The 18,010-nt window shown below is 33.3% G+C and overlaps 2 protein-coding genes across 2 annotated transcripts in view; one reads left to right on the top strand and one right to left on the bottom strand.

Annotated features, from left to right (window-relative positions):
* Window positions 1–1,500: 1,500 nt before the first annotated feature.
* LOC111045064 (cytochrome b-c1 complex subunit 6, mitochondrial) lies at window positions 1,501–4,907 on the top strand. Its single transcript, XM_022330371.2, has 3 exons — window positions 1,501–1,834; window positions 1,927–2,006; window positions 4,436–4,907. Exons 2-3 carry the CDS (start codon window positions 1,932–1,934, stop codon window positions 4,607–4,609), a joined length of 249 nt encoding a protein of 82 aa, XP_022186063.1. The 5' UTR covers window positions 1,501–1,834; window positions 1,927–1,931; the 3' UTR covers window positions 4,610–4,907.
* A 2,862-nt stretch (window positions 4,908–7,769) lies between these two features.
* Window positions 7,770–18,010, bottom strand: part of LOC111045077 (homeobox protein Meis1) — a 28,558-nt gene continuing 18,317 nt past the window's right edge. Inside the window, exon 9 of the mRNA XM_039442207.1 lies at window positions 7,770–13,424. Within this exon, the coding sequence (XP_039298141.1) occupies window positions 13,255–13,424 (170 nt within the window). The 3' untranslated portion in view covers window positions 7,770–13,254. The remainder of the gene's footprint in view (window positions 13,425–18,010) is intronic.

The following is an 18,010-nucleotide window of genomic DNA, read 5'->3' as shown; positions in this document are numbered from 1 at the left end:
GACCTTGGTGTTAGGTTTGGATGACGTGGATGACCTTGAGGTTAGGTTTGGATGACGTGGATGACCTTGAGGTTAGGTTTGGATGACGTGGATGACCCTGAGGTTAATGGGGAGTCTTGTGCACTTGTGCACCAGACTCCCCATTTTTATACTACTCACACCTAAAACACTCACCATGCAACAGATCTTGAGGTTCCTTGCAGCAGGCTGGCTAGTACACAGAGAGAGGCTTCCCATCAGCTGCAATAAATTTTCACAACAGACTCTCAATGGTAGTAAAAAATGTGCCAAGTGCAAGATTCTGCTCTCTCATTAGACAGAAATTGATCAATAAACCAATTTATTCATTGGCTGGCCTGTCTGATGAGCTGCTTTTTTAATCTTTTTAAACTGAGTTTCTTGTTTAATTTCTTAACTTCTTGAATTTCTTAAACCTGTTTATCAAGGACACCGATATCAAGTATCAGCATACCCCCACCTTAAACTTAGATCTGGACTCCAATGTTATATTTCAGTGTGTGAGGTATGCGACTGTCCTTGCAGCATTTGTTTTGGAATAATATATACAAACCACACAGTTGTCGCTGTATAATGGTTGCAGGAATTGGATCTTGAGTCCTCAAGTTTCACTTTTGCCACAAAGTAGAAGGAATCAGCAATCATTAAAAAATACAGATTCAAGTGGACAAATCACGTGCACCGTATGCCACCAACTCGTCTTCCACTACAAGCTTTGAAATTACAGTTGGATGGGAAAAGGGACTTCGGAAGACCGAGGAAGTGGTAGACACCAGAACAGGCTTTACAAGCCTAGTCAATAATGGATGATGATGATGATTGTAAGGTTCCATTATCAAAGAACTTGTCAACACTATAAAATGCCCCTTTCACCAAAAAAGAAAATTCATCTTTTTTTAAATATCAAAACAGCCATAGGTTATTATTGGTCAGATCAGCGTTTTGTAAATGTTCAGTTTGGTTGCCCTAGATAGAGACCTAGGTAGATGATAAATTAAGCTTAATAAATACGTTTGGTTCATTTATAGTGGTTTTGTATAAAATAATTATTGAACTAGCTTTAGCAAGTTCTAACTTCTGACTTACTGAAGGACAAAGTCGTTGTCCATCTATTTGTATAGATGTCCGTCTGTGACTATGCTACAAACTGTGGAGGGAGAAATGGGTTTCTCCTCTTCATGTTAAAAGTAATTTATCTCACACATTAGGTGTGTGATTCACTGTATGGTGTGTGAGTGTGTGTATGTGTATCTTCATAAAATTGAAAAGACAGCAGAGTAGTGCAAGCCGATCTACTAGTAATTGGATGATTGACAATTGTGACTTGTTATTATTTTGTTGAATGTGGTTGTGGAATGACAACAGTCGAGCAAAGGGTGGAGGTGACAGAGTACTACAACTGTTGGAGGGGGATTTCTGAATTAGCGGGGAAGGCCTGTCGATGGTACTGATCTCTCGTAGCGAATTGAAGAACTAACTGTTAGTCACCCACTTTACCCCCCTCTACACCCACTCGATACTGCTGGTCACCCATTAAGCGCAACGTTAGATGCATCCTCTGCTTTCTTCTCTGTGCTTTCGTATAAGTTCTGCGCACGCGTAAGATTGCCTCGAGAGAGAAAAATGAGTGACTTGGAAATTTTAGGCACTCTACGTATGTTACTCTCTATTCACCTGGCTCAGCTGTCCTTGCTCCAATCTCCCATCTACCAATCACAACGTCTCTCCCAAACCCAACCCCAACTCCGAATCAAAGAAGCAAGGTGCTGTTGAACGAAATTTTTGGACGTTCCATCTTCACCACAGATATATAAATGTAAGTTTGTAGCAGTGGTTATTCCTGTATGTATTTTACTTGGTTAGTTTTCTCTTCAATCGAATTAATTTTCAATATTTCATTATTTTCAGCTAAAATGCCGTTCTCACTCTTCAGATCAGTAAAAGCACAGGATGATGACGAATTAGTCGATCCCCAGGTCACCCTGAGAGTAAGTTATCTTTTCTTTTAATTTTATGTTGTTATTCAATATCATCCGTAGGCTAATCCAAGTATTCTAGATTTCTTCATATAAATATGATACATTTTATTGAGTATTAAGTTGATTATTTCCTTTCTCTATACCCAGAGTAGTAGAGGCTGTTTTAGCTAAGCTAAATTACAATTTAATCCATTAGATAAATTCTTCTCTCATCCAACAGTAATTCATATTTTACTTGAAAAAAGATTTGGATTGATAGTTCACAAAGCTCTTTCGATTGAGTTAGCAATCTTATCTGATGTTCAGAAACTATAAATAGGTTAGGTTCGGTTGCACAAAAGCGTAAGTAGGGTTAAATTTCAACCATGATTAAATGCCAAATGACCCAATTATAAAACTCTTCTCGAGGCATTTAATTATAATTGAAATTTAACAGACTTGCAACCGGGCCTTAGTGATTTCTAAAGACTGTATAAGTTAGTTTTACTTATGACCTCAGTTGGTCAAGTTCGATTTTGAATTCAATTTTGGAGACTTCCTAGTTCAGTCTTCATTTTTTTATAATCTCACTGATAGACTGATATGAGGTGCCTTTATTTTGAGGATGTAGCACCTCCACAGCAGGAATAAAAATGCAGATTACTTATATTGTAATTTACTGTAAAACTTTGACACCACCCATCTGGAAACCCCAGTCCTTGGCAACGACTTTAAGTATTCAAGTATGATCATTACACACCGTATACATTAATAAATTGAACTATTGGCAATAGTAACATATCATAGAGAACCTAATTGACAGTCTATTCAAAGTACATAGAAAATAGGTTACCAAACAAGTTTCATGAGAAAGATTAAATTTCTAAGGCTGGCCACTAACGACATTACAAGTCTGTCGAACATATCTGTTAATACAAGTTGTCATCGGCGAAAGGCTTCGAGTAAACAGCTCTTTGGCATAAAATCTAATCTCAAGAAATTTTGTTCGAAGCCTTTCGTTGATGATGCTACTTGTCTGAACGGTCAGGTCTGTTCAGACATGTTTGACAGAAATGTCCTGTCGTTAGTGGCCGTCTTTACCGTCGAGACAGGACAGAATGGTCTCCGATTGACGTCAACCATATAAGCGAAGCTGAGAACATTCTTTCATGTAAGGTCGCTGAGAAATCGGTACGGTAAGCGTGAAAACGGCCATTGGAAAAGCGATGGAGATTTATAAAATTATATGATATTTAGCTCAGACATATAAATATTGAACCACATCTCTGGTGGTTGATTGAACTACTAGCCTGAAGAATGCTCTGAATTTGTATTGTATATGATGCTGTGGTATTTCTCCATAATAAACATGAAGCTATGAAAAGCTCGAAACATTACTTTGTGCTTCGAATTTCTAAATAAAATGAGTAACTTATGAAGTGAAAGATTGACTATTGAGAAACGAACAAATTCATGGTGTAATGCTAGAGAAAACTAGACTCTTTTCATGAGAGTTCTATCGGTTAGTAATTTAGGGGCAGGATACTCTGAAGGTGCGTACAGACTTATGCGCCACGAACACGCGCATTTCGCTTTCCATAAGCTGATACTATGCTTATTATATCTGTATCTTACTGTTTCTGTACAAATACAGATATAATAAGCCGAAGATTAGCTGGTGAAAAGCGAAATGCGCGTGTTACTGGCGCATAATATTGTACGCACCTTCAGGCTCAACTCACACTTACGCGACTCAAGTCGAGAAGAGACTGCGATTCTAGTCTTTTCTCGACGCAGCATGTTTTTTCAAATGCTGACACTGGAATCATAGAGAAACAATAGCATAAGTAGATATCCCATGGCTTAGGGCGTTTATGTCGCAACTTTTACTGTTATCTCAGGCTGATAGTCCACGTAGTTCTTTCCCGTGAAGCTTTATGACGCTGGTAGTCTCTCATTATTGTGCCGCTCATACACTCTTACCCGGTCAAAAAAGTAAAAATCGACAGTAATCGGCTTGAGATAACAGTAAAAGTTGCGACATAAACGCTCTATACCATGGAATATCTACATACGCTATTGTTTCTCTATGCTAGAATCGACTGGTCTGAGTGTCACCATTTGAAAACACATGCTGCGTCGAGAAGGAAGTCTCTTCTCGACTTGAGTCGCGTAAGTGTGAGTTTAGCCTAAGATAGCCACACATTTATTAGACAAGCATAGCACGGCATGTTATCTAATAAACAGTACACAACTAAGGATTGGTCATTCTAGATTCACAGTTTTCTGCATTACGGAACTGTACATTTTTATGAAATCAAAATAAAAAATTCTTTAAAAATATGCCCCTGATCGTGTTTATTGACTTTTTAGTATTTTTAATAAGTTTTTTTGACTGTCGTATCATATTTTCTGTCTTGACCTTGATATTGATATAAATTTAATCTCATTTGTTTCAGGAAAAGTGTTCTGAAGAAGCCCATTGTACTACCTACAAAGCAAAACTGGACACATGCAATGCTCGAGTTCTTAGCAAGAAGCAAACCTCTGAACAGTGCGTTGAGGAACTTTACGACTTTCTGCACTGCGTAGACCATTGTGTTTCTAAAACTCTCTTCTCTCACTTGAAGTAAACTTAATAGATGTTACTTGTAGAATTAGTTTATCGTTTCCAAAGTCAGTAACCAGTCTTGTTGTTAATAACATTAAATTATGTAGCAGTCCTGAACTACAAAACAAAAGAATTCGAATGCATGTTTCTCAGTTCTCAATTATACAAAGAATATGTAATAAGTTGAAGAGATCGATTCACCTCTAAATGAGGAAATTTCTTGAAACATGATATTTTATTGATCATGTTGAACAATAATTATGTTGTCCTTCAGGCTTGGTTTTACTGCAAAATAAATACACTTGTTAAATAAACTTGAATTGTACTGTGTTGTTTCTAAAATACCCTTAGCATTACTTAGTTACCATAGATTTGAGTCAATAATCTATTGAGACAAAAATTCAGTCCAATCTCTTTTTAAAGAATATCGAACTTTCCATCAATATATCGATATATAAATTATTAGTACTCTAGTAAAGAGGGTACTAGTAATCTCTATAATTGAACAATTCAAGTAGGTAACCCTATTGAAGTACTTCATCGATTTATTAATATCCATTTTTTAATATAGCAATATTCACTATAAAGGTGCGTACAGACTTTCGCTCTGCTCCGCAATCGAACGTCACTCGAGCAGATCGATTGATGATCGACCGGGGAGCAAGAGTGGAACGCGAGAAGAGCTAACATCTCCCGTAACGTTCATGATCAGAGCGAAGGCGGAGCGTGTTGGAGGCGCGTATATCTGTACGCACCTTTAGGAGTTAAGCGAGTCTTGAAAATTAACTAATCCATAACCCCAACCCATGGGTGACATTGTCTCTTATTTTCAAAAAATATATACGGTATATTTAATAAAATGAAAAAAATATGTTCTTTCTATAATGAAAAAATACTCCAGAATACAATAAAAAATATTGTCAGTGATTTGTTTCAATTTAAGTATTGATTGCAAGCTATTTAAAATTTAAACTCCCCAAAATTGGTACAGTCACCTCGGTTTACCACTGTCTTGACTAAAATAAATGCACTTTTTGTGTAGTTGAGAAGTTCATATTGTGGTAATTATTCATATTGAATGAAAAAGAGTAAGAAATTGTCAAAAAAACACAGATTTATTGATATTTGGAAAGAACGGTTTCCAAGTATCAATAAATCTGTGGTTTTTTGACAATTTCTTAGAAAGAACGGTTTCCAAGTATCAATAAATCTGTGTTTTTTGACAATTTCTTAGTCTTTTTCATCCAATAAAATAAATGCTATTTTTGACATAAGAATTATACACAATTTGCTCTCAACAGTGCAATTGTTTAGAGCTTCAAAGGTGAATAAGGATGCGATCACATTAAATGTATATGTGCATGTCAGATCATGCATGAGCCGAAAAACAAAATTTGAAACGTGACTTGCATGTAGCTGCTCACACTGAACGCAACCAGCAAGTGCAAGCGTTCAATGTGAGTGTTCCTATTGCTCTTTCAGATTTTTCTCTCATCTGCACACTTGGCAAAGCATAACCAAGCTTGCACTTGCACATATAAGCATTCGAATGTGATCACACCCTAAAGCTGTCTGATTATCAACTTATGTGATGCATTATTTATAATAGTTATCTATTATTTATTTGATGCAACAATGTTGGACTACTAGTCGGATGTATAACCACTCCGATTACTTCAGTCTAGTCAATGGAAAGTAAAGGCTAGTCGGATGTAGGACCTCTACTTGATCGAACTCGTCCGACTAGACTTCCAACAACACCATTCACACCGTCCGATGTCCGATCCAACATTGAATGTTGGACCACTAGTCAGATAGTGAATGACCTGTTAATCTACGATTACTTGAAGGTAATGGTCGTATTTATTGCAATGTGTTTCATTCCGGGTTTAAACCAACAGCTGATCTATCTCCGTTCAAACCGAGGTGGTGCATAAGGTTCTCTAGAGATAAACACAGAGGAGGGAATCAGTGGCGTAACGTACACCCCCGCGGCGCGGGGGGGCCCGGGTCCCTAGGGGACCCGGATAATATGTAGGCTAATATAGGTTTTCTGAAAAAATAAAATTACCCGGTCTAGGGGGCCCGGGTAAGGGCCCGAAATGATAATTATATATTGCATACTTTAAAAAGAAAAATTAAATAATCATGGAAGTATAACTTTTGTTAAAAAAGCAGAAGTTTTATTGTGGAAAATGGCAGGTTTCATTCATTGTGTAGAAGAAATATGCAATAGAACAATGTTGGTTATAAATTAATATCAAGAGAATACAAGTAGAAAATAATGAATAAGGCAAGAAAGAAAAACAATCATTGTTCAAATCTACTCGTAATAATATAGTTCCATTGACAGAGCTTCAATGATTGTGTGCTGGTAATGATCGAGCTTATTGGAAAATGAGGAATGTTGTTTGTTTACAAATCATTAAAATTTATACATCCGGTGAGACAATCCAGACCAGACTGAGACTATTCAAACCACTTACTTATAGATAAGGTTTACTTCTTTACTCTCTGATTCAAACAAAGATTGTCAGAATGGTTCTAAAGTAGATCGTTATATTTATTTACTATCTTTAAGTAAGCATTGGAGGAAAGAAATTATTTTGAAATTAATTATGAACTTGGAGGCATGTAGGAGACATCAAATCAAATGTTTTTATAAATTATTAACTTTATTATTTTAATAATTCATGAATGTTAAGACTAGATACTACTTACTAACTCTAGTTCTAGCTCTAAAGGTTGGATTCTATATTTGTAGCTTAAAACATAATTCTTGACTTGAATTGTAGAATTCAATCGAGAACAAGTTTTATTTTTTCAACGAAGCTATGTAAGCTATGAAAGATGTACGTTCACATTAGAGTTTAATGCTTGGGATTAAGGGAGAAGGGGGCTGGAGAAGGTGGTACGATTTTAGAAGAGGGGCCCGGAATTTGTTTTGCGGGGGGGCCCGGTTTGGAAACGTTACGCCACTGGAGGGAATTTTATACACTAGAAAAACCTAATAATTTATAGTGGTTCCATTATCTAGGTTTTTATAAGAGAGCTAATAGAATCTGACCATATCCAACATCATTCCCAAATCAACGAGCTCAAACTGGTATCTCCACTGGACTATTACACTAATATCATCTAGCCTATTTTAAAAGGAAATTCTGTAAAGTAATCAACTGAAATGGTATGAGTTTCGTTTAATATTATAAAATGATTAACATTGCATTCAATTATACGACATGATTTTTACATTACATCTCTTATTAGTCACATACAGCAAAAAGAAATAAACAAACAATCAATCTACAGTTAAGCGAGGAATACTGCACATGTAAAGTGCAACATCACTGATAAGCACATCATTGATTACAAATAATTTTCATGTAAATGACTGCTTACACGCGAAGAAGCAAGCATGCTACAATATTCCAGGCAATCTGTCAATCAGCTCAAGGCTTAGTATCAAGAAATCCAATAAAACTTATTGCAACGAACAATTATATGGCACAAAGTGGAATGAGATGAAGATTGGTTGAAATAACCAATTTAATACAAAATGAATGCTGACGACCGAACATTCGCTAAATGTTCATGAAACGTTGAGATGAATATGTTGATGAACACTAAAAAATACTCAAGTTTATTAACAGCTCTCTACCCCATCATAGAGTGTTAAGTCATGTCATGTCTCGGTTCATAAGTATAATACAAAACTGTACACGATATAATCATAAATTGTATACATTCAAAAATGGTTAACAATCATTAATGTCAGGTAATTGATAACACCACTGAAATCGTTCTAAAGAAAAATGCAATTCCAAAACAGCATCTACTCCATGAATACATACTCTGTGATGTGTTAATACATAAGCAAAACTATTATTCAAACACGGAAATTTATTATACACATATATATGTGGCACGTTACATTTATAGTATAAAAAATAATATTTAGCATTGTATAATAAAAAAATGGATAATGAGCATTTTTTGACTAGGAAAAGGTCTTGGATTTGAAAATGTATTATTTCTTATTTATTGATATTATATACTACTAAGTTGAAAAGCAAGGTAATCGTAATCTATTATATCAGTTATATTAAGGAGTAATAAGAAGCAAAGAGAATACAGGCTTATTAACTGTTTAGGTCTAATAACTTGATTGAAAATAAACTCATTCAAATAGTTGAGAACTAAAAACCACTTGTATGTTGAAAATAATTTTGATTTAGCTTATGGATTAGATAAATGATCGAGTATATGAAAAGGGAAAAACACACACAAGTATTCACTAAAATTTCAAATACAAGACTTTAGATCAAACATTAGAGTAATAAAACTTTTGCACAAAAAGTCGCACACTATTGATCACACTAATAATTGAAATTATACTGATTCCTAGAATAAACTAAGAAAAATCATCATATTTTGAAGAGTGATAAATTAATATATAGGTACTTAATGGTATGTCATGAACTTGAGTTTTGAAATAATAATATTCATTGTTTGATTTATATTCTTAACCTTACTTTAAATATCACAAATATTGAACAGTACACTCTGTTTCAAATAGAAAATATAATTACACTGTAATAATATCAAATCAGGAGAATTACTTCTGGCCTTTTAGATTCCCTGGGCCAATATATCTTTCCATCAGTTGGAGCAAATCAAAACATTTACAAATAATCATTAAAAATATAAAATTTGTCGAATAAAATAATAATTATCATTATTAACATTGAATTTGATGGACAGTACACTCTTATAATAATATAAAAATTCAATAAGCATTTCGAACTATGGAAATATTCTACATCTATACTATTAGATAGAAGAACTATCAATATTAATTAAAGAACTGGATGTGGCACATTAGATTCTCACAATCTATTACATTTCTCGTATACATGGTTATTCAAGGATTTTTGGTAATTATCAGAATAATATTCATCTAAAATCTTAGATAATTAATTCTATTTACAATTCTATTCTTCAAAGAACACAAGCAGTGAATTCCAAAAACAAAATCTGAAATCACACAGAACTGGAATTTTGAAGCACTATAAACATTCGAATCTGATACAGTAACCACTTGGAAAAAATTTCTAGAAAAAAATTACATTTAAAAACACAAAAAACGTGCATTCACGTTTAGTGCTTCTCTAGGCAGATTCTGGGAACGAGTTTAAAATTATTTTCAAAAAAATGTCTCATGTTCACGTCTTTCAAGCCGATTTTGTTTTTCCCACATTTTTTGATAACGATTTATCCAAAATTTGGTTACATTTTGAGTGTTCAAATTTGGTCAGCTATGAACTAAAGAGTGGTAAGGGTTTGAAAATATTAGATAGAAGAACTATCGAAATTAATTGAAGAAGAATAGAAAAAAAAGTTCAATTTCCCATTTTGGACGTCATTAATAGAGTTCTAATTCGGCTCACAAATTGACGTTCTATGTAAGAGTATGAGGTACCATAGAGTACTTTGCATTTTCAAAAAATTATGAACTAGATACATACCTGAATTAAATACTTGGGCGAGCGAAGCCAGTATTTATTTTCAATATTATTGGTATAAAGGTTTGATTTCAGAATAAATATGCACCAAAAAATTAACTGAGAAACGTAGTTACTGATCATTCGTATGACTAAGCTACAAATTCCAATTCAAGTTCAAGGTATAATCGTATACTATATAAAGCATTATTAAATGTATACAACTGCTTCTACAAAGAACTATAATAAGAGTTCAATTTGGCTTTTCGAATATGAAATCTACCTCTATGTTCAACGTATATGAAAATAAATACAATACTATGAAACTAAATGAACAATGCTTCGTGTGCCAAATTAAATGCTTTATACTAAATTGGTTGAGTATACATATTCGATCACATAATTAGAGTATTTACTACATACAGACGAAAGCGTACTCATAAACGCTTTTATGAACAATAAGGAGGAAATTATTCAATTAAAATATAATTTAGATTGTTTTGAAATGGCATTTCTGAAAGGGATTGAACTAATTGTGGTAGAATTCACTATGCTACTTCTTTTCCGAGGAATCATTTTATGGTGAACTTGTACTCAATTATCAATAATTTGACAACTGCTAGTATTATTTTTTACCTCCTGATATTTCTAATAATAATACTAGAAGATATACTATGCCAGTAAATAGCTGTTGTAATATTGCATTTGAGATAGCAAGATTCCAAAATTTCCTAAAAATGGGGATGTCTGATTGCTAATGGATAATAAAATTCGGGAAAGAAATAGCACAAGGTTTCCTTATTTTTTCTCTCTCAATTATTTGAATAGATAAGTAGAATAATTTCCTCCTTTGAATTTTACTTATTCTCGAGAAACATAGCCTATAGAAACTCTTAAAGGCTTAAAGCTAAAGAGGTTATGCCTTGTAAAGTCCAATTTTAAAGCGGATCAAAACCTCAAAATGAGCAATAATTACACTTACACAATCACACACTTCTGTACACACTTAGAAAATTGTTGTTTGAACCCTTTGTCAAACCATATTTAGACATACATTATTGATGGTAGAGAGAAAAATATCCAATGATTTATATTTCAAAAATTCTTCGTACAATTTTGCTGAATAATAAAAACGCATAGTACCACCTATGGAATATAAGTCATTGACAAAATACATATCTGAATCAGGAGCTAGTATTCCATATAAACCACAAAAAATTCAGCACCCAATAAGTCACAACAATAACAAGCCCAACTTATTGCAATTTAATTTCATTCATTTATTGATTCAAGATACACAATTATTCATTAAAATAATCAGGGGAGGCACATCCCAAAACTGTTCCTTCCCAGAATTTTGTTGATTCATATACTAGTCCAGAAAGAAGGTTATGTCTTCCACTTTATAAAAATTTAGTGTCCAATTTACTGAGAAAACACAAACAAGAAATTTTGAATTTAGAAAGATTGATAAACAAATTAAATAACAAAATTACTCTTACTAAACATTTCAAACTGTAAAAGATTATATAACTGGCAATGCAATTTATAAGAGTTTGAGCTACAATTTCCTCATTGCAATTAGAGAGATCTCCCATTATATAGGAGGAGAGAAGATGGTTGCAAAGGACAGAATCTAGTGAGAACTCATCCAACAAAATTGGAATTTCCTTGAAGGGCTTCAGACAAAGATAATAATTTTTCAGTGATAATTCTTGTGTACAAAATATGAACAAAAAAGAGCTGGGTACATAGGATATACAATAGAAGATACTTTAATGATAAGTGATATTGTATAATGGATGAATATAATTAGATTAATAAGAAAATTGTTCAACAGATATATGATATATATGATCGAGTACAGGTTGGATAAAACAAGGTGAACAAACTAAAAGTAAACACAAAACAAAAGAACACTCAATGTCTAGATGTTTTTCAGTTTACTAGAAGAGTAATACAAAAGAAGTTAATTCAGTCAACAATGATATAAAATGACAGATAAACCATTTTATGATTTTTTGATTGATAACCTTTGACGAAATGCTTTGTCAATGATTAAATTTATAACCATAAAATAATATCTATATGAGGTTAAACCATTAAAATAATATCAATATGAGGTAGGCTAACAATATTTAACATTGAATTGACATGTGATGACAAATAACTGTGATGCAAATAATTCATAACTGCAATGGTCTATCCCTATGATTGGGTGAAACCCGAATGGGTTTCGTGATGATTATAAAGAAAAATAATGAATAAAGTCTGATTACATTTCCCGAAAAACTTCACTAGAATTGGCAAAATTGTTATGATTTACAAAATAATAAAAGGTATTCTTCCTCGCTAAATTTGCCAATTTTTGGGAAACAAACTTTCGAACAAAACAGTGAGCGCAAAACTCAAAAATTATAGAGGGAATCTCCACGTCCCAAAAATAATTGAAAAATAGAGTTTAAATTTTAAACAAAAATTGTTTAAAGAAATAAAATGATATATTTGTAAATAAGACAATTTTTTAGAGGGTGTTGCCCACCCAGGTTTTTGATTGGGTAATGTGATATATATGATAATGATGAAAGATGAGTGGACCTACAGTTTTAAGTGGGTCCAAACCACCGAATACATTGTACTGACAAAGATAAAATAGAAATTAATTTCTAATTATTTAAATAAATTGTGGCAAGTTCAAGTCTCATTATTTAATGAAGCTGAAATTTGTGTATTTTGTTGAAATTGTAACAGAATACAACTAAAATCTCTGAAACTTGTGTCTATGAGACTCAACACTTGGTACCTCCGTTATTTTACGAAATAGCTCAAGTCTTCAAGACGTTCAATTGCGTAGTAATTTATTGTTTGTATCCAGAGCCAAAAGGGCCCACGGATGATATTTTGTTAGTCAATCATCAATGAAGTTCATACAGGTTGCAAATAGAAACGAATTATCAGCCAAATAGTGCAGTAATAAATGAAAGGCACTTCTGACTTTCTGCATTACCATACGAACTTTTGATCATTATTCTAAATGTGTACACACACACATACGTAGGCTACTAATAATAAACGTGTAAGTTCACAAAATTTTTTGACTAAGATTATGCTTACAATAATTATTATTCGTATACTTATACTTCACAGCCGCTGGTCAGTGAAAACATCACTGTTCAGAGTCTTCTTGTTGACTTGTAGGGGTGGTAGTTATGTTCCCCGCTCCCCCCAGTTCACCACCATCGCTACAACTGCCCTCTCCTTCACCCCCCTCATCCAAGTCTTCTTCTTCTTCACAACTGCTTTCCAATTCATCATCCACGCTCAGCAAACTGGAGTCTACAAATAAAACAACATTTAAATCTAAGTTTATCTATTCTTTCAAAAACGATCATCTATTTATTTCAACAATTTTGGTAATATATCTATACCTACAGAAGCCATAATATATAGATAGAAGATATATATCTATAATATAATCTATTTACTTGAAAACTGAACTTTCAAAAACTGTATTTAATCAAGGAAACATAATAGAAACTTGGGTTGTAAATCAAAATGAAGAGTATTAAAATAAGTTTTTCCCACTAGAAAACAAGTTCACAAATGTTCAATGTGACCCCCTCCAGACAATCGAGTGATATCAATATGATACTCGAACTCGTTCCACTCCCTCTGCATTGGAGACAGAGCACTTCATCACTGGCCTCCAAGAAGCCCTGGCCTCACCCCCTGAGATTTTTTTCAATGTAGGTACGTTAAAGATAAGGTGTATCGACCGCCTCTACCAGCTAACATTGAGGAGCTCAAACAAGAAATAACAACATCTAACAAACTGTTACGCCCGATATGCTACTGAGGGTGTGCAACGAGTTCGAGTATCGCATTGATATCACTCGAGTGTCTGGAGGGGGTCACATTGAACATTTGTGAACTTGTTTTCTAGTGGGAAAAACTTATTTTAATACTCTTCATTTTGATTTACAACCCAAGTTTCTATTATGTTTCCTTGATTAAATACAGATTTTCAAAGTTGTGGTATTCTTTTTGAATCACGGTTTAGATAAAGATTGAACATAACTTGGCAAATTCATGGTGTATCTGCAAACATAATGTTAATTATTAAGTTTCTATTATGTTTCCTTGATTAAATACAGATTTTCAAAGTTGTGGTATTCTTTTTGAATCACGGTTTAGATAAAGATTGAACATAACTTGGCAAATTCATGGTGTATCTGCAAACATAATGTTAATTATTAAGTTTCTATTATGTTTCCTTGATTAAATACAGATTTTCAAAGTTGTGGTATTCTTTTTGAATCACGGTTTAGATAAAGATTGAACATAACTTGGCAAATTCATGGTGTATCTGCAAACATAATGTTAATTATTAAGATTCTAGATTTAATCATGTCCAACTATTAATGTAGCATATTGGTTGCCATGGAAAAATTTATAATGTGAAATTTTCAGCTTCAATACTATTATCAAAATTTTATATTTGTTTGCTTTATAAATGTGAATTGTGTTTAAAAATAAGTTTTCTCATTTTTAACTTTATAAAATAGAAACTCATGAAGTGAAAGTGCAAATTTTTACTGAGAAAACATGAAGAACCCAATATATAACCTATAAACTTGAGTGTTAATAGGAAATGACATTGGGTAATACGGCAAGGCAGGACATCCAAAAGGATCTCTCTGCCGATAAAAGCCATATGAATAGATAAATGTGTTTGCCAAGCTCCGTTCAATCTGGTAGAGTTTTGTATTTTTTCATAAATACAACCCTAAGGCTAGTTACACACACATCAATTTTTGTTCGTACGGTATTTTACCGTCCTTATAAATTCTATTAAATGAAACATATGATTTCAAACAGATGATGTTTGTCAAGCTCCGTTTAATCTGATAGAATAATTTATAAGGACGGCAAAATATCGTACGAACAAAAATCGACGTGTGTGTGCGCGGCTTAAGGCTGGTACACACTCATCGATTTTTGGACGTCCGATTTATTGCCGTTTACGGGCAAGCCACATGAGGCTTTTTTTACACTGGCGGCGGACGAGTCGGAAGGAAGCTCTCAATCGTCCGCCGTCAGTGTAATAACGCTTCATGTGGCTTGCCTGTAAACGGCAATAAATCAGACGCCCAAAAATCGATGTGTGTGTACTAGCCTTAACCACACACACACACACACACATCGATTTTTGTTCGTACGATATTTTGCCGTCCTTATAAATTATTCTATCAGATTAAACGGAACTTGACAACATCATCTGTTTGAAATCATCTGTTTCATTTAATAGATTTTGTAAGGACTGCAAAATACCGTACGAACAAAAATCGATGTGTGTGTAAATAGCCTCAGTGTTGTATTTATGAAAGATTCTCAAGAACGATCTTATCCAAGTAAGATTGGCAAAGCAATCAATGCCTCTGACTGGTTACAATCCTACTTGATTGGTTCTACTAAATCTGGTTTAAATTGGTTTAACTATAGTTAAACAAAGCGTGCATGGCTGAAAATATTCTTGGGAATTGTTTGTGATGCAGCTCTTGGAAAAATGGCCGTTCACCATTTAAACCCGCAGAGCTGTCTTTCAGACAATTACTTTATCAATTAATATTACACTATGTACATAAATGTTGTGTAATTTCTCCATATTACGGTGAAACGAAAGATATGTTGTCAGTTCTACATATTTCATTTGAGCCAAACTATAGTTTCAATGTACTTGAGGCATCATCATTATCAGTGGTACTCTTTGGTTAGACTAAACCAATGGTCGCCAAACTTATGAGCCTGTGAGCTAGAATAGAACTTATAAATCTTCTAGTGAGCTACCAAGAAATATTAGACTGAAGAAAGTACGGTACGCAAAATGAAATTTTCACACTTTTATTGCCTATAAAGATACATTTATAGTGTTGAAATCTACTTATCTCATAGCAAAAAGTATAACAAAAGTTGAAATGTACATTTCAATAAGAGCAGTGGAACTCTTTTTGGTCATCAATTATTTTCTTGATGTTTGGAGTGTACGTTGTAGCCGCCATTCTGATGCAGTTGTCCAAATGTTCATCGGTCAGTCTGTTCCTATATAGATTTTTTATGAATTTCATACTTGAAAAAGATGCTTCACACAAGTAAGTAGAGCTGAACATAGCTTTCAACCTCAATGCAACTTGAATAATATTTGGATATTTTTATTTGGGGACTTGAGACCAAATATTTCCAGTTGTAGAAAGTGATCTGAGAGACAGATCATTTTGAAAATCCACAAATTCCATTTCAACTGAAGCCTGATCTCCACCAAAATGTTTTACAACACAAGCTGCAAAATCTTCTGCATAGTTATCTACAAAAGATAGTTCATGAATTGTACCATATTTGATATGCTTTCAAAATCTTGAAATCGTTGATCAAACTGTTGTCTCAAGTCTGAAAGAATTGTAACGTATTCTTGGTTATTGCTGCGGTGCAGCGGAGGATTTTTCTCGTCGTTGATTTTCTTCAGACTGGGAAAGTGTTTATATTCAAACTGGACGACATTCTTTTGCACGAGCATTTGTGTAAGCTACCAAAAACTACCCCACGAGCTACCGGTAGCTCGCGATCGACTGTTTGGCGACCACTGGACTAAACTATGGTTACTTAAATGTTTGGTTACTTAACCTAACCAAACCTACCCAGTGACTAATGATGATGAACCTCAAATGCTTTGACACTATAGTTTCGCATAAATTATGTGGAACTGACAACATCGCTTTCATTTCACCTTAATTACATTATTATCTCTTCGAAGCCATATCTAGAGATGCGAGTCCATTCATCATGATCAGACTTAAGGCTGTGCAAAGGCTAGAAATAAATTTTCTACTCGTGATATTTTTCAAAGTTTTTCGATTTGTATATCATCAAGCTATCAAAATGAAAAAGTTTTCACAGGGAAAAATGTTTTTTTCTGATCATTACTTCTTGAGATATGAGCGCCTAAATATTAAATTTTTGGGACAGAACATTTCAAATTCGGTAAGAGATATATCCATGAGATTTAGAGGATAGATTCTTCATGGTATTGTTGATCTAGTAAAACAAAAAAATCTGAAAATACCAATTTTTAAGATAGCTATTCAATTTACTAAAAATAACTTCAAGTTGAGTTATTTTTGGTAAATTGAATAACTTTTTCAAAAATTGATATTTTAAGAAAATTTTTGTTTTACTATAACAACAATACCATGAAGAATCCATCATCTAAATCTCATGGATTTATATCTGACCGAATTTAAAATGTTTTGTCCCAAAAATTCAAACTTCAGGCGCTCATATCTATCATTACTTTTTGAGATATGAGCGCCTAAATATTAAATTTTTGGGACAGAACGTTTCAAATTCGGTTAGAGATACATCCATGAGATATAGAGGATAGATTCTTCATGGTATTGTTGATCTAATAAAACAAAAAAATCTGAAAATACCAATTTTTAAGATAGTTATTCAATTTACTAAAAATAACTTTAAGTTGAGTTATTTTGGTTTATTTTTGGTAAATTGAATAACTTTTTCAAAAATTGATATTTTAAGAAAATTTTTGTTTTACTATAACAACAATACCATGAAGAATCCATCATCTAAATCTCATGGATTTATATCTGACCGAATTTGAAATGTTCTGTCCCAAAAATTCAAACTTCAGGCGCTCATATCTCAAAAAGTAATGATCGGAAAAAAATGTTTTCTGAGAAAACTTTTTCATTTTGTTAGCTTGATGATATACAAATCGAAAAACTTAGAAAAATATCGGCAGTAGAAAGTTTATTTTTATCCTTTGCACAGCCTTAATATCCATTCACAAATCTTAGAAATAGGTCTACCTTATAAAACAGCACGTCGGTTTACCACAATATTAATATGGA

Source organism: Nilaparvata lugens, chromosome X (genome assembly GCF_014356525.2).
Source record: "Nilaparvata lugens isolate BPH chromosome X, ASM1435652v1, whole genome shotgun sequence".
NCBI classification, from domain to species: domain Eukaryota; kingdom Metazoa; phylum Arthropoda; class Insecta; order Hemiptera; family Delphacidae; genus Nilaparvata; species Nilaparvata lugens.
This window is presented reverse-complemented; position numbering and strand designations above follow the sequence as displayed.

Coding starts and splice junctions, on each gene's coding strand:
- LOC111045064 (XM_022330371.2), top strand. CDS start 1,932: ATGCCGTTCTCACTCTTCAGATCAGTAAAAGCACAGGATGATGACGAA. Junction 2,007..4,435: donor ATCCCCAGGTCACCCTGAGA/GTAAGTTATCTT, acceptor CATTTGTTTCAG/GAAAAGTGTTCTGAAGAAGC.